Genomic DNA, 19,459 nt, shown 5'->3' with positions numbered 1-19,459 from the left:
ATAGGTAGCCCAGAATCTGAGCTTTCATTTTTTTTAAAAGTAAGTCTCTAGCCCTCCTAAAAGAAAAGTTATAGAGCAAAATGTGCAGGTACCCTCTAAGTGCTTCCTTATTTTAAGCCAGCGTGGCTGCTCCTGCCTGTTAGTGTTATTAGCCAATGAGTAAAGTCAGAAATGTGATTGATAAGTGAGTTGTTTGGACACCAGGCAATAGGAATCTCTGGGCTCCTAAAGCTGTTTTGCCCTCTTTTCTAGTGAATCATGTCTTCTCATTTTGTGTTTCAAATTGGAGGTTATGTTCTATTTCTGTTTTGGGTGCATTGACAGTTGGATCTGAAACTGCAGTTTGATGTAAAATCAGACTGGTTACAATATGTTGGTACTTCAACAGTGACTCTAGCTGTTGGAAAAAAGAGGATGCAAGTTTTCAGCCTGCTATGTTTAAACCACTTTATTTAAGGCAAGGTGGGCACAGTCAATTAAAAACATAGAGCGCACCTAGAATTTTGCTAGAATATATTTCACCTCCCACTGTTTTCTCAGTGCCAACTGAGATACTCCTGATGACCACTGGAGACTATTCTGCAGAATAATCAGTGCCATTATTCCACAATTATTTTTGGAGTTTTTTTAGTATAAATCTTCCAAATCTTGCAAATGTAGTGTAACTCTTGCTGTACTTCACATATTCACAAAAACAGAAACAAAAGAAAATGATTTCCTATAGGAAACGTCACTTAAATTGCAAAGCAAATCAGACATATTTAAAGTGACCATCTGAACGATATCAACTGTCTTAATAATGTTGCTTCCTCCCTGCTAAAACAAGATGAGCACAGCACATGTCTTCCTTCTATTATTTGGACTGATCGCAGGTGTTGCCACCACTCACCATATGCTCAGAGGCACATGTTACCAAATTCTTCCAAGCTCCACAGGAAGTGGATTGGACTGTGAAAGACCAACCCAAATGGTGTTTGCATTTTGACAAATTTGTAAGGCAGTCCAATATCTCAGAGAGGAGGTCAAGTCTCCTGCTCCCCTGGTGCATTCACTATAGCTACCCAATATCTTTACTTTTTAATTTGATAGAAATATCTGTGGGCTATAGGTACATTCTTAAACCGCAAGGTTTTTTGCCTGTTAGTGAATCATTACTGGTTTCTGTTAGTAGTATGGTATCGTCTGCTTATCTTACATTATGGATATTTCTCCCTTCAATTTTCACACCTCCTTTGTGGTCCATCCCGCTTTCCGTATGATATGTTCTGCATATAGGTTAAATACATAGGGTGATAAAATACACCCCTGTCTCACACCCTTTCCGATGGGGAACCAGTCGGTTTTTCCATACTCTGTCCTTACAATAGCCTCTTGTCCAAGCACGCCATAGTTTTTCATGATCTACACAATCAAAGGCTTTGCTGTAATCTATAAAGCACAGGGTGATTTTCTTCTTCAAATGTATTAGTAGCAGAATATGGTTCCAGTTTTGAGCTGCACTCAAAATATCTTGAAATGTTTAACTCATTATTGCCCAATCTGCCCTTGTTTTTTTTTGAAATCCAAACCAAACACTTTTATTTCCTTCTCTGAAAACGTCAAGCCATGCTTAAATTTCTGCATGGCTTGACACACATTCTATATCCAGTTTGTCGTCATTACAGGCGCTAGGAAACTAATGTCATCTCTACAATAATAATGTCATCTCTACAAAACTGGCCCCTTTTGTCTTGTGCCTGCAACTTCACTGATATGCTGACCATAAATGTTTGAAGCACATTGGCTTCTCACCTTGTGTAGGTCTGATCTGCAGGTGCTTTGTCTCATTGGTCAGCCTGATAGCCGTCCTCCTTAAATTTAGTTGTGTTTTGTTTTTTCAAATGGAACGATTCGTTCTTAACAAATGTTGAGCTTTTGTTAGAGTCATAACTATGGATTCGGAAGGGAACTTGAAAGTAACTCGTCCTATTTTGCTTGGGGTAGCATTTTTGTATACGCTGCAGATCAGGTCGTTACGACATCAAAATATCTGACATCTGCCCATGCAGCAGATTGTCACATAGTAGGTTACTTCAAGCTGTTTACATTGTTAATACTGGGTTAGAAGGGCTCCATCCATTCATAGAAGGGACCAAAGTCTGGTTGAGATGCCCACTGAAGAAGCAGAGGAGGCAATAGTCACCAATTTCCCTCCCACCCCACCAGTTCCTTGTGCTGCCTCTACACTGCTGTTCCGAGCACATTTTCAAAGGGCTGCAAGGGAAAGCAGGAAATTGGGAAAAAATCATGTTCCCCTCCACTATGGCACACCCAGAACTTTCCCAGTTGTGTCTGGATCCAATCCATTATAAAATTCAGCTATGTTAACTACTTCAGAGGTTAATAACAGATGCTTGCCATTTTGTTACATTGCTAATTAAATGGAGCCACTGGTAGTAGAATTGTCTTCCAAGACACCTTTGGAAGAATTAGATGCAAATGTAAGAATTTGTTTAGACCATAAAGAAAAAGACAGCAGCAATGAGTTCCAATAGCAAATATCTTGCTAGCTTATGCTTGCAGATGGAGAGCTCATTGTTTTGTTTGAGGAATTGCATGGTGCCGCCCAGTATCATAGGAATATAGGAAACTGCCATGCACCAGGTAAAGACTATTAGTCCATCCAGTGAGGGATGGGCAAATCTGTTAAAGTCTGGTCTGCCCTAGTTCTCAGAGGGAATGTGAGTAAGCCCATCCTCTCCTGTTTCCAGGCAGGTTTTAAATGGAAAATTCTTAAAAATCCACCCAGAAACATACATTTAGAGTGCACATTTAAAAGCCCAGTATTGCCTACTCTGACTGGCAGCAGCTGTACAAGGGCTTGAGCAGAGATCTTTCCCATCACTTGCAAATGAATTCTTTTCAATAGAGGTGCCACTGATTAAACCTTGGACCTTTGCTTGCAGTGCATGTGCTCTGCCACTGACCTGCAATTCCCTCCATGATGCAATGACAGACTTGTCTCCTCCTGAGCTCTTGTGAGCAATTACAAGGTCTGAGACAACAAAGCCCAGGTTGGGGCAGATTTCTTCTTTGCTCAGTCCAACTCTAAAGAAGTAGGCCTGACTTAGGGAGGGTCATATGCCCAGATCTTGCGTAATGGTGTTCTGCAGGACTAGCTCATTGTTTTGCAGGTCTTTCCTTTAGCCCAGGGGTGAAGATTTCAGGCCCGGGGACCAAATGTGGCCCTTCGAGTCTCTCTGGTAGGCCCTTGGGTATCTCCCATGCCACACCCCTCGCTAGCTGTGCTCTGCATCTGTGAGTGCTTTTGCATGATTGAAAAGTATCCTTGAACTATGGGGATGCCTATTTTTTGCCTGGATGGAGACTTGGGGGTGGGGTGTTGAAACCTCTGACTTTGGTGACTGCCTGGATTATTATTTTTTTAAATAATTCCTAGGCAGCTTTATATTTTTTTTAAAAAAAATGAAAGCAGTACACAACCTAACTTAAATAATCAAATATCAGATCACTGCAAAGTATCAAAATTAAAAAAATTACAAATGAAGGTCAAATACAAAATACACATTTAAAGAGCATGATTAACAGGAAAACAAAATATTCTCTTAAACATACAAAATCAAATACAGCATCATTAGCAACTAAACAAAATAACTGCAATAGAAGTTGCACCCCCACTGCAGTTTCATAGAATTGTAGAGTTGGAAGGGGCCTATAAGGCCATCAAGTCAAACCTCCTGCTCAATGCAGGAATACATGCATGCCCAACAAGTGGCTGTCCAGCTGCCCATTTAATGTCTCCAGTATTAGAGAACCCACCACCTCCCTAGGTAAGTAGGTAATTGGTTTCATTGTCGTACCACTCTAACAGTTAGGAAGTTTTTCCTGATCTTCAGTAGAAATCTGGCTTCTTGTAACTTGAGCCCATTATTCCATGACCTGCACTCTGGGACGATCGAGAAGAGATCCTGGCCCTCCTCTGTGTGGCAACCTTTCAAGTATTTGAATGGTGCTGTCATATCTCGCCTCGGTCTTCTCAAGGCTAAATATGCCCAGTTCTTTCAGTCTCTCCTCATAGGGCTTTGTTTCCAGTCCCCAGATCATCCTCGTTGCCCTCCGTATAATAGAAATGGAAATAGTCCATTATTAAGATATGCAGAAAGGGGAACTGGCAGCAGTTGCTGAAGTGGCTCACTAGTGAGAATCACTGACCATTGTTGCGTGGCCATCTGAGGGCAGGGGAATTCTTACTTTTACTGGTAGCCATCGAGATGGCAGTGACAATAGGGGGCAGCTCCATCAGCACTGCACATGCCTGTGGTTGCTGACTGGCTAGAAGCCCTTCCTGATATCAGCAGCCCAAGCTAGGAGCTGATAGCCAGTCAGCAACCTTGTGCTTGCACAGTGCCCCCACTACTACCTCTAGACAGCTACCAAAACAACTCCCTTGTCCACTACTGTAGAAGACCCTTGTACTTTCATGGGTTACCTTATTTAAAACAACAGTGGCCCATCCACCTCTTAGCAATAATGGTTTCACATAGTAGCCCTTATGTCACATTGATTAAATAGGAAGATAAATGTGATATTTGACTTGGTCAGAGTCAATACAAGTTGAGTTAAAATCTGAAAACCTGTGATTTTTTTTTTGGTTAAAATTGTTCTCTAAATCTGTAGGACTAGAATCTTTAAAAAAAAGCACCAGTGATTGTTGGCAGTGGAATCTAGAAACATTTTTAATGTGTTCTCTTAGCACTTTGCATTTCTCATGAATGTGATTGTTCAACATTGTTAGAGCACCCATAGTCAAAATTGTAAGTACATTAGACAAAGCTGTCGTGAATATATTGGCTCCATCGTACCTCTGGAGCTGTCATGGCTTTTCCTGTTTCCTTTAGTGTTGAGTAGCTTACTTGCACATGGTGTTGCTATATGCTGAGATAATCTTAACGCTGAAGTGAATGGAAAAGCCCTCATTTGTCACTATAGTTCAGGGAGCCTTAGACCATAATGTTATAAGAGGGCATGTTATCATTAAATAACATTATCATTAAATATTAAATATTAAAATTTCAGAATGCAGCCATCTTACTTTGCTTCTTCACAGAATTGAAACAGTTGGCCAGCCAGACAAAAAAGACAGTATAGGAGTTTGTGTGGAGCAGCAGAACGGCTTTGATTCTCTGCAGCGAGATAAAGCAGTGTGTGTTGGCACAAATGGTGAGTTGCTCAAGAATTTTATTTATTTAAAATATTTCTATCCCACCCTTCTACCCCACAATGGGGCACTCAGGGCAGCTTACAATAAAATCACGCACATACATAGTAAAATTATACAGAATAAAAACACAAGACAAAACAGTAAGATAAAATACAATTATTTAAAATACATAAAATACAATAAGCATACATACACAAAGAAACCGAGAAAATATATAGACAGTTTTGAAAGCAACAAACAGAACATGAGTGCATATATGTGGAAACAATAGTAAAAACGACAAGATAAAAATTTTTAAAAAAATTAAAAATAGAAAATATAGAGACAATGTTAGACTCACCCTTCAGACCTTCTCAAAGGCTCTCCGGAACAAGATAGTTTTTACGAGTTTCCAGAAAACCATCAGAGATGGAGCAGAACAGGCTTCTTGAGGCAGTGAATTCCAAAGCCTAGGAGCCACAACTGAAAAGGCTGTCTCTTGTGTGACTGTCAGTCTGACATCTTTAATTCCAGGCACACAGAGGAGACCAGAGGCAGATGATCTTAAATCCAGGGCAGGAGCATATGGGCACAAGCGGTCCTTCAGATACACTGGTCCAAGGCTGTTTAGGGCTTTAAAGGTCAAAACCAGCACTTTGAATTGGGCCCGGAAACAAACTGGGAGCCAGTGGAGTCAGTAAAGCATAGGGGTAATAAGAATTCACATGTATAACTGTTTTGTGTAACAGTGAGAGTATCTTTATTTCACTCATATTCTGTCCTACTGTGTCCTCTAACAGCTTACAAATTCTAGGACTATATAAAATCTTAGAATGGTAAAATTATTTGTTTTTTCTTAGTACTTATATGCTACCCTTCAGGGCCAAGCCCTCCCAAGTCAGCTTACAAAAGATGCTTAGTTTCATACAAGGTAACTTAGCTCCATATACATAGCAGTGGCTCTCAGCTGGACCTGTATCTAGGCATGATGGAGGGGTACCTGGGTGTTGCTGCTTCTCCCTTTGATGGCCTCAGCAAAAAGTGTGCCCGTTTAGCATACTTTTAAGCACTTATTATTGTGGACTGTAATTTTTGCATCTCATTACCATTCAACTCTCATGTTTCCATTTTCTCTGTTATATATCTTCCATCCAACATATCATGCATCTGATGAAGTAGGATTGTGTCCATGAAAGCTCTTCCATAATAAAATTGTTGATCTTTGAGGTGCCACAAGATTCTTCGCTGTTTTTACTGCAACACTGCGGTCCCTCTGGAAACGTACATAAAATGAATGTATAATGGAGCAAAGGTAGGGCTTTTAGAGCAGGCTTTTAAATACCCAGTTGCCTGATCATCTGCTGCAAGTAAGACATCTGCTTCCAGAAGACAGAAAAGGCAACTTTCTTAGAAGAGGGAAATGAGCTCCAAGTGCTGATTTCTTGAGGGCCAAATGTTGTTTGCAGGGCTGTTAAGGGTGTGGATATATTCAGATCTATAGCTCAGACTTAACTGGATTTTCATGTCCAGTTAGTGATGGTGCATCAACAATGTTTCTTGCCTTGTCTGTTTCAGGTGCTGTTTTTGTAAATGGAAAAGAGATGACAAACCAGTTGCCTGCAGTTACTTCAGGATCAGCTGTGACATTTGACATGGAAGCTGTGAATTTAGGCCCTTCCAATAATAATGAGGGGGGGAACTTCAAACTCAGAGTGACAATTGGCTCCAACAACAGGGAAGTGGTCTTTGACTGGGTACTTGATCAGTGCTGCGGTTCACTCTATTTTGGGTGTTCGTTCTCCTATCCAGGCTGGAAAGTGCTGGTGTTTTAACTTTTTTTTCACCTCTGAAGCAGTGATTGTTTTAAAATGTATCATTCTTCACATGGTTGGACTCAGTGATGCAATCATTTGCTAATGCAGGCTTTTTTATTACACTGATGTGAGTCTGTGCCAGGAGTAAGCCTCTTAACACAACCTGTCTATGTGATAAATATTACTTGAACTCCTGTTCTCTTTACTGGATGCAATTTAAAATACTGAAGCGTTTAGAGTAATATGGTAAAATAAGTAGGCTTCATTGTTGCTATCAAATGTGTATTATTTTTTGAGGGAGAAAAAAATCCAGAGTTGATGTTACTGTGCTCCTGTCTCTGTGTGGTTATGCTTACTGAACAGCCCTAATTTTGCCTAATAGCTGTTCTTTTGGCTCAGGATTAATGGACCAAAGTTATAGGCATGCTATCCTATTCATCATAATATGGTACTGAAACTATAGCTGGGCATGCTGTCAGCAGATGCTTTATTTTTTGTCAGTTTACCCTATTTACTGCTGCAGAATAGAGAAGTCAAAGCTGAAACATTTGTTTTAACATGCAGTACCTCAGTCTTATCTCTACCTATGTGCCTTGGTTTAATTGAACAGTATTGAATAGGATGGAGAATAAGCTTTCGAAGGTGGCCATGCAGTGCCCAGTTAAGTGCCACTAAATGACTGGCATTTAAATTGAGCTCCATATTTAAATGATGCTTTATTACCTTTTGCTTCAGAATCACTGTAGAAAGTCTCACAGGAAGTGCCTCTACCACGGTAACGGTGCGTGATCACAAAAAATTCTGCAGTAGGGGTTGCCAGCCTGTAGGCCAGATCCAGCCCATGAAGCCACTTCCAATGGCCTGCAAGATCAGGCAACCCTTCTTACCTTCGAAAAAGGTCTCTTCTCCCTCTGACATAGCACTATTGCAAGAAGGTCTTAAAGGCTCAGTAACTGGGAAGGAGCCCTTCTTCCTGTTCCCTGAGCTCTTTCTTGCAAGAAGGGACTTTTCCAAGGTAAAAAGGGTTTTCCATCTCATGGCAGCTGTGGGTTAGGAGGAAAGGAACCCACCCCTTCTGCCGATCAGCCAACGGGAAGGGGCCGTCTGAGTGTTATATGGATGGTGAACATGTTGGCCACTTTTGGCATGTGGTTTTTAGTGGGTTGATCAACCCTCAGTGTGGCCCGTGGGCCAAAAAAAGTGAACCACCCCCATTCTGTAGGGATTTTCTCTAAGAAGGTTTCATATAACTTCTGAACATTTCTGTGGGAATCCACAGCTATTGGCAGTCAAAATTAACCCGATTTCTACATTGTTTCTTACCCATGTGTGAGTTCAAAGAATAACTTGGCAGTAACATAGTGGGGTGAAGGTAGTGTAGTATGTGAATGATGCTAAAGCAGAAAAAGGAACCTGTAAGTGCACCATCCATTATGGATTTTAATATTTTGCTGACTTAACAAAGTCAGTGCACAGACAGGATAGTGATATTAAACAGGGAATAACTGCTATGTAGCACATGTATGCCGCTTATGTATCCAAGGCCTAAATTACAGGGAGATGTAACCCATACAAGTGAAACACGTCATTTTGAAGAGGGTTTCACTTCTTGTTTAAAATATAGTCCAAATCATGAGTGCCCCTTCTCACAATGGGTACCCCTGCCCATCCCAGTTTTTGTAGTAGTTATGCTGCACCAGAAAGGTCTCATTAACTATTACTTTTTAGCCAGGTCTTGTCCTAAACGGTAGTTGTTCTTCACCAGCAAGACTCTGTTTACCACACCATCCTGTGGGGATTAGCAAGGTAAGAAGTTGCTGATTAAGAACAAGAAAGCACCTTGCTATATATCCCGGCTGTCTTCATGCTGCACTGATGCTGAGAGCTCCAGTGCTGGCATAGGACATCCAGACACCCCTAAATTGGGGCACAAGGGGATGGCTTACCTCTTCTCTGAAAAAGCCCATTGCTGCACCACATAAGGGCATCTTTCCTGAAGCCTGAAACAGCAATAATGGTAGCTTCTTTGGTTCAAGAAGTATAACTTGGTACTCTGGACACAATCCTGTAGCTCAGGAGTAGGGAACCTCTGGCTCTCCAGATATTGGTGAACCACAGCTTCCATCTGCTCTAGCAAGCAAGGACTGATGGGAGTTGTAGTCCAGCAGTATCTGAAGAGTCACAGGTTTCTTCCCACACCCCTTGGTCTCAAGCTGTTCAGTAGAAAGCTGGGGTTTTGTTGTGGCCTTTGGATTTGCTTGAGCCACATAAAACCATTTTTTTCCCTTTGAAATTGAGCCGTTTACCAAAATATTCTTTTGCACTTGGACAATAAGCTTACCTTAGTCTTTTCATATTAACACTGGTGGAGAATTAGAGGCTTCTTCCTAAAAGAAGGCCCCAGGCTGTGGTCTGAAGGCACATGAGCCAGCACCCTGTTGAAGCTAAGCAGGGTCAGGTCTGGTCAGTGCCTGGATGGGAGACCGCCTGGGAACCATATGTAAGCCGCCTTGGGTTTCTATCATGAAAAGAAAGGCGGGGTATAAATGTAATAAATAAATAAAAGTTCTAACCAAATACCAGTGGGTTTTCTGTGTTGCTGTTGATCTTTGCAAATACGTACTTGAAATAGAGAGTAAAACAAGTATATAAAATGTTATGTTAATTGCCACTGTCATGCCAGAATTTACTCTTCGTTTCTCCCCCCCCCCCCCCGCAAAACTGCTTGTGTATGTTCCTTAATGGTCCACAGGTGTTGGAGAAGGAGAAATCCTGTTGTATGAGCAGGCAGACTCTAGATGCCACCCTAATGTTACATAGGGGCCAATTCACATTCAGCTCTGGAGGGTGGGAATGTTAGATAAATGAACCAGCACTTGTAAATGTATCTTTGAGTAAAAGGATACCCTGCCCAATTATCTGGCTGCCCTCCCTCAATGGCAGGCACAGAGAACCTGTGGTCTTCCAGATGTTGTTGGACTACAGTTCCCATTATTCCAGACCATTGGCTATGCTGGAAGGGGGTTGATGGGAACTGGAGTCAAACAACACCACATGTGTAAAGTACATGGTTCATATAAAACCTTTTACACTGAGGGGTGGAGAGCAGGAGGCCAAGTCTCACTTTCAGTATCCCACTGTGTGAGAGATGCACAGTCTAGGTCTGTCTGTAAAAGAAGGCTTCACCACTCCTACAACAGTAAAGTAGGATCTTTTCTTTAGAATGTACTTTTCAACCCTATTTTCCCAAATGAGGAAGAGAACAAAGTACAAGCGAGCCACCGGACCCATGGTTAAGGTTTTGCCATTTCTAATATTCTTCTTTAAACACTTTTCTACCATTGGCTGACTCCTCACATCTGGAAAAAATGGGGGAGAGAAAGTATGTGTGAGAAAGTTGTACTAGGAAACAGTAGGGCTATCCAGAGTCATGGCTTGAAGCTGTTACAAATAAAGCTGATATGAGGACCAAAAGGGTTAATGGGATGTAGGGGAACCTGGACATTTATGTGATAAAATGCCTGGCTAGTAATCTGTATTTTTTCATACTTAATACCTAAAAGTATTTGGTCTCTTGAAAGAGACATTACCCCATACAGTGTCACCAAGCTAACAGTACTTGGAGGCATAATTGGGATAGGAATGTGTTTTAGAAAACTTGTATCTATTTACCTCAGCATACTTTGTATTATGACTTTTTAATAAAAGTTTGTCCATCTGCTAGCGTTATTACATGGTTAATATTCTTGTTACATTTTATCCCACCCTTTCCATAAAATACACAAATACCCATACATTGCTTCCCTACTCTTCCCAACCACCACCACTCTTATCCTCCCAACAACCCAGTGAGATATGTTACAGAGAGTGTCTTGTCCAAAATCACTCACTTAGTAGGAATTTGAACCTGGATTGGCCTGGATTTAATCTAACATTAAGACTTTTGACTGGACAGTGTATGTGTCTACGAAAGATGAGAAGTGAGAATGCCATTCTTCCTTACTGTAATATAAAATAGTGCTACTTTGTTTTACATTTCTCCATGTTGAAAGCCTCGTACACATTCCACGTTGTATTTAAAGTGCTAGAGACATTTCAGTACACTTAAGAAAAAAACTAAAATGGAGGTGGTGTGGGTCAAATGTAATTTGACCCCAATTTTGCTTGAGCACCTTAGGAGAGTCGCCATGCATCCACTCTTAATAAAAAAAAGACACACTGAACTTTTCCATAGAGGATATGTGAATCATATGATAGGAAATGTTGTACTAGTCAATTGAACATATTAACCATTTCCCAACAAACCTCAAAATGAAGCAGATGCTGTAAGATTAAAGTGGCCACATCTTCTCTACTCATCTTTACCTCTATGTGCCAACATGCTACAGCAAAGAGACAGTTTTGAACAGTGGCCAAGGCCTGTACTGGAAACATATGAAAAGAGCCTAGACCTAAATCAGTAACAAGAGGCAACAGACAGACAAACCATCCTTCACTAGATGTCTGACAAATCAGTTTCCAAAAAGCAGAATCCCTTTCTAATGAATACTACCCCATGTCTATTATTTCAATATATTTCTCCACTTATGCTTTGATAAATAGCTTTACTGTAAAACCTCTTGCTGTTGGAAACCTATTTTCACAAATAAGTATAAAATAATTATTTAATATCATATGTGATCTCATGCCTATCAGTTCAGAAATAGACGGATACCCAAACATTAAGGAAGCAGTTTCTTCATAGTTGTGACCCTCCCAATATATATATATATTAATGAAAGTGGGACAGTATTAGGAGCTACTGAAGGTGTGAATATTTATTATTATTTATTTGATTTATATCCCACCCTTTCTCCCAGTAGGAGCCCAGGGTGGCAAACAAAAGCACTAAAAGCACTTCAAAGCATCATAAAAACAGACTTCAAAATATATTAAAACACAACCATTAAAAACTTATTAAAACAAGATATCTTTAAAAACATTTTTAAAAGCTTTAAAAACATTAAAAATAAGGTTTAAAAATATATTAAAAAGCAATTCCAACACAGATGCAGACTGGGATAAGATCTCTACTTAAAAGGCTTGTTGAAAGAGGAAGTTGTTCAGTAGGCGCCGAAAAGATAACAGAGATGGTGCTTGTCTAATATTTAAGGGGAAGGAATTCCAAAGGGTAGATGCCACTTCACTAAAGGTCCCAGTGAGCAGTCTCGTTGCCGCATTTTGCACCAGCTGCAGCTTCCGTTCCAACCTCAAGGATAGCCCCACATAAAGTGCATTACAGTAATCCAATCTGGAGGTTACCAGTGTATGGACAACAGTGGTCAGGCTATCCCAGTCCAGAAACAGCCACAGCTGTCTTACCATCCAAAGCTGGTGAAAGGCACTCCTAGCCACAGAGGTCACCTGGGCTTCTAGCAACAAAGATGGATCCAGGAGCACCCCTAAACCTGCTCTTTCACAGGGAGTACGACCCCATCCAAAGCAGGCAACTGACCAGTCATCCGAACTCGAGAACCACCAACCCACAGCATCGCCATCTTGCTAGGATTCAGATTGTTTATTGGTCCTCAACCAGCCCACCACAGAGTCCAGGAACTAGTCCAGGGCTTGGATGGCCTCTCCTGATTCAGATGTTACAGAGAAACAGAGCTGGGTATCATTACCGTACTGCTGACACCTCGCTCCAGATCTCCTGATGACAACTCCCAAGGGCTTCATATAGATGTTAAACAGCATAGGGGACAAGATGGTACCATGCGGCACCCCACAGCACAACTGCCAGGGAGCCAAAATACTATTGGCCAATGCTATCTAACGACCCTGGAGATAGGATTGGAACCACTGTAGAACAGTGCCTCCAATACCCATCTCACCAAGTCGGCCCAGAAGGAAAGCATGGTCAATGGTATCAAAAGCTGCCGAGATGTCATCCATCAGGGCGACCAAGGCTGATTCAGTCTCATAACCGGGCCTGAACCCAGATTGGAATGGGTCAAGATAATCTGTTACATTTAAGAGTACTTGCAAGTGCTGCGCCACAACCCTCTCAATCACCTTCCCTAACAAGGGGGTATTTGTGACCAGGCGGTAGTTGTTGCAAACCAATGGGTCCAGGGTGGGCTTCTTCAGGAGCAGTTGAATCACTTCTTCTTTCAGGGCAACTGGAACCACTCCCACAACAATGCATTGACCACATCCTGGATCCACTCAGTCAAACCCTTTCAGCAGCTTTAATAAGCCAAGAAGGGCAAGGGTTGAGAAGACATGTTGCTACATCGTCGCAAGCACTTTGTCCACGTCATCAGGCCTCATCAACTGAAACCGTTCCCAAGAAGTTGCAGCAGACGTTGCACTGGACACCTCAGTGGGGACTACAGTAGATGTGGATGAGGCATCAAGATAGATATGGAGGTAAGCAACTTTACCCTCAAAGTGCCTTGCAAACAATTCACAGTGGGTCTCCAAACAGTCTAAAACTCCATTTCCTGGAGTTGATGTCAACAGACCCCTGAAAATATGGGAAAGCTCCACTGGATGGCTAGTTGAGGATGCAATGGAGCCAGAGAAGTGGGCTTTCTTCACCACCACACAGTAGGCACAGTTATGTTTTACTCATGCCCAATCAGCCTCACAGCGCGTCTTTCGCCACTTTGCACTCTAGCCGTCGTCCAGCCTGTTTCGTCTTGCCCTTAGCTCACTGGTGTACCAGGGTGCAAACTGGGCTCCACAATGCCGGAGAAGGCGCTCAGGGGTAACAGTGTCAAAACACCATGCATCTCAGTGTTTCACAGCATGACAAGGGCTTCAACAGGGTCACCTGCTCTATCTACTGGGAACTCCCCCAGGGCATTCAGGAATCCAGTGGATTCCATTAGTCTTTGGGGGTGGAAAATCTTATCTGTCCATCACTCCTGCAGGGGAGGATTGGAGCCATAAGTCTAAACTTACCAAGAAGTGGTCTGACCATGACAATGGGGTGACATCCACCCCCCTCCCTCCAGACCACCCCTTCCTCCACCTGGAAGTTGAGGGTGTGGTGACAACTTGAGACAGCCCCATGGTCGTCATGGAGGCCATGAAATCCCAAGCCGGAACACTAGAGGCAGCCTCAGCATGGACATTGAAACCACCAAGGACTATTGTTCCGGGCTCCTCCAATACATAGCCGAGACGGCCTCCGCCAGCTTGGTCAGAGAAGCTGCTTGCACCAGCAGCAACCCTAGTTTACTGTCTCCTTGGTTCAACACCAGGTGCAGGCTCTCACAGCCAGCTCCAAGACAGAGTGGTTTCCTGGTGACAGATGGAAGTTCTGTAGACTGCAGCAACTCCTCCCCCTCCCCCTTTCCTGCAGTCTGTGCTGTTGTTGCACTGAGTATCCAGGCCCGGCCCCCAAGAGGTCTTCTGTATCTTTAAAAGTTGTGGAGGAGGAAGGGAAAATTCCACCTTGTGGTTTTTCTCATTACAGAGTTGCAAGAACACTTGCACTTGGCTGAGTTTCTCTTCTAAAGATACAGGATCAGTCTCAGGCCATAGATCTGGCAACCCTACTGCACCGGCTCTCACCCTGTGCAGGAAGTACACATATGCCATATACCCTCCCCACTATCATTCTCCTCCAGATTATTTTTTAATTAGAAGGGGGTAGCAGCCTCACCCTTTCTAAGGGGCTCCCCAAGGGGCAACGCCACCAGCTGCAGACCCACTGCCTAAGGGCAGCTGGGCTTTTATGCCTCCTGAACCAGCTAGGAGCTGGTGCAAGAGGCTGCAAGATTCTCTGGAGTCAGGGTCAGGCAAGGGGTCCCAGTCCTTGCAGCACTTACCTGGGACTTCAACTGTCTGAGACAGCAACGCAGAGCGAACAAGCACCCAGATGCTCAGGTACTCACTCCCAGGGCAGGTCTTCTCCAGTCCCCCAGTGCTGCAGCTGTTTCCCTGAATAAGGGAGGGTTGCCTTGCTTGAAGGATCTATGGTATGAAAAAAATGAAATGTACTGCCTTCAAGTCGATCCCGACTTATGGCGACCCTACGAATAGGGTTTTCATGGTAAGCGGTATTCAGAGATGGTTTACCATCGCCTTCCTCTGAGGCTGAGAGGCAGTGATTGGCCCAAGGTCACCCAGTGAGCTTCATGGCTGTGTGGGGATTCGAATCCTGGTCTCCCAGGTCATAGTCCAACACTCTAACCACTACACCACACTGGCTCTCATCCATGGTATAGCCGTAATGTGTGCTAAAAACTTTCCCCTGCTTTCAGGAGAGGGGAGGGTGACAAGTTTTTCTCTTCCCCACTCTCCAGAAAGTATTATTTTTCCAATTATGTAACAATTCAATTAACAAAAACCCTTTTGTTTTTACATGTTAAGGGCTTTCCATATTCATCCAAGCTCCAAAATGCCATGCCCTTGACAGATACGTTATTTAGGGAATATTGATATGGTATCCTGGTCTGTGGTTATTTCCAGCTTCACCACTTCCTTAGAGTCAGATGGCTTTCAGTGGCAGACCTTTTAAGTCCCAGTGTCTCTCCAATGGAATAGATACATGGGGCCTGTGCAACTGAAGCTACCATTCCACGTCACACGTTTCCAAATGGTACTCAGTACCATCCACATTATTATTATTATTATTATTAAATTATTATTATTAAAGTTTATTTATACCCCGCCTTTTGGCCAAAGGCCCTCAAGGCGGCTTACAAGAAAAATAAACACAGGTATAAAAATATAATAATATACAATATAAGCAATACAATATACAAAAATTAAATTAAATAGAAACAACATTATGGAATGGAATGACAGAGCTGGAAGGAAACCTGTGCCTTTCAAAAGCTGCTGGTCAGAAATCTAGCCCCTGAAATATCACCTCTCCCGATGCCTCCACCTGTGATTTCTTCTCCCTGTCTCCATTCACACCTGTATCTTTTAACCTTCTTGAACTATAGTCATTTAAAGCAGCAGCAAGAAACCTCTGGCTTGGCATGGGTTCCAATTGGGCCCACAGGGCCATTTCTCACAAGCCACATCCACCTATCCCACAGACATGGCTACAAAGGAACTATTGAGACCATCACTGAGCTCCCAATTGTTCCTTTGCAAACAGCTCCCTGTCAATGGCAATCAGCCCACTGGGTGGATCAAGTTCACTTAAAGACTGAGAGGACTGGTAAATATTTCCATCTCTTATTTCTTCCCCGCCCCCCATCCTTTTCTGTCCCTCAGAAAGCCATGCTGTCCTTTTCCAACCAATCTCCTCTGCCTGTTGGCCACTCAACATTACATTTACCCCTCCCCAACACAACTTAACCTACTCTCACAACAGGTTCATTTTGAGCATGTAGGCGGGTGTGTGTGACAGACACATTTATAAACTATTGCCTTTTAAATGAAAAGTATAAACATGTTGTACAACTCATGGGTAATGGCGCATACTAGATATTCCCTTGACCTAAACACAACAATTTCCCCAAAAGACAGTACAAATGAAGAAATATTTTCCTAAAAGGTACTCCATCAAAGTCTAGGGAAGCAAAATCACCTGTCAAATTCCAGGTCACAAGTTCACCCATTTACCTCATACATAATAAGCAATTTCTTATGCTTTCTACCCCAAACTCAGCATTGACCATCCTCAAACTTGCCTTTCCTACATTGCCAAGTTTCCATTTCCTAATTCTAAGCCATAGAACCTCCCCACCCCTCGCTTCTCATTAAACTGGTGTAACGCTTAGCAAGGGGCCATGACTGTGCCCTAGGGTTGCCACGTTCGGGGCCTGAGACTGATCCTGTATCTTTAGGAGAAGAGAGAAAGTCAGCCAAGTGCAGGTGTTCTTGCAACACTGTAACAGGAAATACCACAAGGTGGAATTCTCCCTTCCTCCTCCACAACTTTTAAAGATATAGAAGACCTCTTGGTTGCCAGGCCCAGCCTCCAAGAGGTCTTCTGTATCTTTAAAAGTTGTGCAGGGGGAAGGGAGAATTTCACCTTGTGTTTTTTCCCATTATAGTGTTGCAAGAAAACCTGCACTTGGCTGAATTTTCTCTTCTCCTAAAGATACAGAATCATTCTCAGGCCCTGAGCCTGGCAACCCTATGTGAGTCCCAAGTCCCATCAGTGATTTGGAGTCCACCAACTTCTGGAAGGCCCATCTCTGATTCAGAGCACTGTAACAGCAAACACGCTTACTTTAAAAATAGCTGTCTTCCGAAGACAATTTTTCAAATAAAATCCTTTTATTCAATTCTGAACTCTCAGGCCCTCTGCTTTAGGGTTCAGTATGTCTTAGTATTGTAATCATGAAAAAAGTGAGTTGTGTTAATGAGGTATATGAGGTCTTGCCAAAAGAAGCCATCTCCACATTTGTTTCATATGGCTCTCAGGGACTTTTAATTGGCATTAAAACATGGCCCTACCTAATGGCTCCTGGGGAAAGGTTATCTTATTGAGGAATCCAAATTATATTATTCTTGAAAGGAGGTGTATTTTTTTCTCGCATCTATTTTCAACTTGTAAGAAAAAAAATACACGTCCTTTCAAGAATGTAATTTGGATTCCTCAACAATTTCTCATGCACCTTTCTCCAGGAGGCATCTATTTTCCACTTAAGAGCTAGTGTGGCGTAGTGGTTAAGGCAGTGATTCTCTAACGGTGCGCCCAGGCACGCTAGCGCGCCCTAAGAGGTAGCTAGGTGTGCCTCAAATATTATGAAAGTATATATTAAAAATGAGAAGAAACCCATTTGTATAGGGTAATAGTTTTCTATAGTTTATTTTTATTCATAGTTTAAAATATATTAATATATATTTAATTTTGTACACAAAGTGCGCCAGAAAATTTTTATGTTTCACAGTGTGCCGCGAAACAAAGAAGTTTGAGAATCACTGGGTTAAGGTGTTGGACTACGACCTGGGAGACCAGGGTTCCAATCCGCACACAGCCATGAAACTCACTGGGTGACCTTGGGCCAGTCACTGCCTCTCAGCCTCATGAAAACCCTGTTCATAGGGTCGCCATAAGTCGGAATGGACTTGAAGGCAGTACGTTTACATTTTTTATTTTCAACTTAATGTCAAAATAAAATCTAATTATAAAAAGGAGTGATCATATTATGCATTGTCCATCAAAATATACAGCTGAGATTGGATGTTTTAAGCACCAGTTGAACTCTCTTACTGTTACCCAAAATAATTAGAAATTTAATACATGACCATAGAACAGTAGCAAATGTATAAACATGCATCAGACTAAGCAGAAGAGATCAGGGCTATTGAGCAATGCATTTATGGCTTCAGATGCCTTTATACTAACAAGTATCATCTAGGCACTACACTACCAGCACTTCCGTTTGTTTGTTTATTCATAGATAGATTGACCCTTCTCTACCATTTGCCATTAGAATAAAGAGGGGCACGGATGAAGGAAAAGATGAGGTGCTTAAAATTATGATTTAAGGAACCTAAGAATAGGCAGATCCACTGAGGTCATTTGACAACTAAACGTGTGAAGAGCTCACATACTAGTTAGTTCAGTTGCTCTTATTTATTTATTTATTTATTCAATTTGTATCCCGCCCTTCCTCCAGCAGGAGCCCAGGGCAGCAAACAAAGCACTAAACACTTTAAAACATCATAAAAACAGATCTTAAAATACATTAAAACAAAACTGCATTAAAAACATTTTAAATTTTTTTTAAAAGGGTTAAAAACATTATTAAAAAGCATATTAAACAATTCTGACACAGATGCTGACTGGGATAGGTCTCAACTTAAAAGGCTTGCTGAAAGAGGAAAGTCTCCAAAAGGCGCCGAAAAGATGGCGCCTGCCTAATATTCAAAGGGAGGGAATTCCACAGGTTAGGTGCCGCCACACTAAAGGTCCATTTCCTATATTGTGCAGGAGGCTGCAGAGCGCAGTGATCGACTGGGTATATAAAGGGTAAGACTGTTTTTCAGGTATCCTGGTCCTGAGCTGTATAGGGCTTTGAACACCAAAACTAGAACCTTGAACTTGGCCCGGTAGCAAATGGGTAGCCAGTGCAATTATTTCAGCAGCAGGGTGACATGTTGGGGATACTCTGCTCCAGTGAGCAGTCTTGCCGCCGCATTTTGCACCAGCTGCAGGTTCCGGACCAACCTCAAGGGCAGCCCCACATAGAGTGCATTACAGTAATCCAGCCTAGAGGTTACCAGTGTGTGGACAACAGTGGTCAGGCTATCCCGGTCCAGAAACGGCTGCAGTTGCCTTACCAGCCAAAACTGATAAAAGGAACTCCTAGCCACTGAGGTCACCTGCGCCTCTAGTGATAAAGATGGATCCAGGAGCACCCCCAGACTACGGACCTGCTCTTTCAGAGGGAGTACGACCCCATCCAAAGCAGGCAACTGACCAATTATCCAAACTCGGGAACCACCAACCCACAGTGCCTCCGTCATCCTAGGATTCAGA

At 42.4% G+C, this 19,459-nt stretch overlaps 1 protein-coding gene across 4 annotated transcripts in view; it reads left to right on the top strand.

Annotated features, from left to right (window-relative positions):
* CRLF3 (cytokine receptor like factor 3) overlaps positions 1-10,733 on the top strand; it is a 47,217-nt gene extending 36,484 nt beyond the window's left edge. For all 4 annotated transcript variants that reach the window (XM_061615351.1, XM_061615350.1, XM_061615352.1 and 1 more), the window contains 2 exons: positions 5,108-5,220; positions 6,776-10,733. In XM_061615351.1, the coding sequence (XP_061471335.1) occupies positions 5,108-5,220; positions 6,776-7,032 (370 nt within the window). In that variant the 3' untranslated portion in view covers positions 7,033-10,733. The remainder of the gene's footprint in view (positions 1-5,107; positions 5,221-6,775) is intronic.
* Positions 10,734-19,459: the final 8,726 nt, after the last annotated feature.

The sequence above is a fragment of the Rhineura floridana genome, chromosome 3 (genome assembly GCF_030035675.1).
Source record: "Rhineura floridana isolate rRhiFlo1 chromosome 3, rRhiFlo1.hap2, whole genome shotgun sequence".
Taxonomy (NCBI): Eukaryota; Metazoa; Chordata; class Lepidosauria; order Squamata; family Rhineuridae; genus Rhineura; species Rhineura floridana.
This window is presented reverse-complemented; position numbering and strand designations above follow the sequence as displayed.